At 34.6% G+C, this 1,077-nt stretch overlaps 1 protein-coding gene across 1 annotated transcript; it reads left to right on the plus strand.

Annotated features, from left to right (window-relative positions):
* Positions 1-179: 179 nt before the first annotated feature.
* On the plus strand, positions 180-970 carry LOC109593556 (TNFAIP3-interacting protein 2-like). The gene is made up of 3 exons (XM_020008587.1): positions 180-365; positions 496-711; positions 807-970. Exons 1-3 carry the CDS (start codon positions 354-356, stop codon positions 963-965), a joined length of 387 nt encoding a protein of 128 aa, XP_019864146.1. The 5' UTR covers positions 180-353; the 3' UTR covers positions 966-970.
* The last annotated feature ends 107 nt before the right edge of the window (positions 971-1,077 follow it).

Genomic DNA, 1,077 nt, shown 5'->3' on the forward strand with positions numbered 1-1,077 from the left:
TGTGTTGTTTGCATAAGTTGGGCTTCAAGGGATGAGCTTATAATTTAAGCTTTTAAAATGGCAGAACGTCGCACGACATGGAGCCAATATAGAAACCAAAAACCTTATGAAAGACCAACAGCAAAGAGAATTGTAAGACTTCAGCTAAGCTACAAATGTATATACAGTATATACATGTACTTGGATTTAATATAATGCTGTGTTTTGTGCTGATCTGACTTGATGGTGACTCTCATGTAGGATAATGAAGAAATGAAGAATGAGCTGGAACAAAAAAAGCTGAGACAAGACGCTTGAAGCACTCAGAAGAAGAGCAAAGGACTGGATTAGAAGTGAAGGAGGCTGAGCTCAAGATGGTTCAAGATGTAAGACTTTAGCTTAAATTAGCTACTAAGTTACAAATGCATATAATATATGCATGTACTTGGATTTAATATTCATCCACTGTAATGCTGTGTTTTGTGTTGTTCTGATTTGATGGTAATACTCATGTAGGATAATGATAAAATGAAGAATGAACTCGAACAAAAAGAAGCTGAGACAAGACGTTTGTTGTACTCAATGGAAGAGCAAAGGACTGGATTTGAAGCTGAGCTCAAGAAAGTTCAAGATGAAAGGGCACAGACTGTGTCTCAACAACTCAGGCAACTCAATGCTCAAAAGAGCACCATAGCTCAATTAGAAGAGCAGCTGGGAGCTAAAAATGCAGAGGTACTAATTGTGCACTGTTATGTATTGTTAAGAACTAAATTATAGTTACATATACTGTGCAATTGCATCATTTATAAGTCTCTTTTTTATTTTAGATTGATATTTATAAGCAAGATTTTGATTCTGAGAGAAAGGATCGTGAAAATGCTCACTCCAAAGTAGCAGAATTAGAAGTGAACGTGATGGAATTGACAGCACGTCTAGCAGATAAAGAGACTGAACTAGCTGAAGCAAGGAAAGAGTTGAAAAGCTGAAAAATGTACCTATAATATACTGTATAAGATAAATTTTATTATTAACACTATGCTATATTGAGTGTAATGTAACCTGTGCTTAAAATTTTTTTCTTCTAATTTAAAATGAAAA

This window comes from Amphimedon queenslandica, unplaced genomic scaffold (genome assembly GCF_000090795.2).
Source record: "Amphimedon queenslandica unplaced genomic scaffold, v1.1 AMPQUscaffold_916_Cont27068, whole genome shotgun sequence".
Lineage (NCBI taxonomy): Eukaryota > Metazoa > Porifera > Demospongiae > Haplosclerida > Niphatidae > Amphimedon > Amphimedon queenslandica.

Coding starts and splice junctions, on each gene's coding strand:
- LOC109593556 (XM_020008587.1), top strand. Junction 712..806: donor TGGGAGCTAAAAATGCAGAG/GTACTAATTGTG, acceptor TTTTTATTTTAG/ATTGATATTTATAAGCAAGA.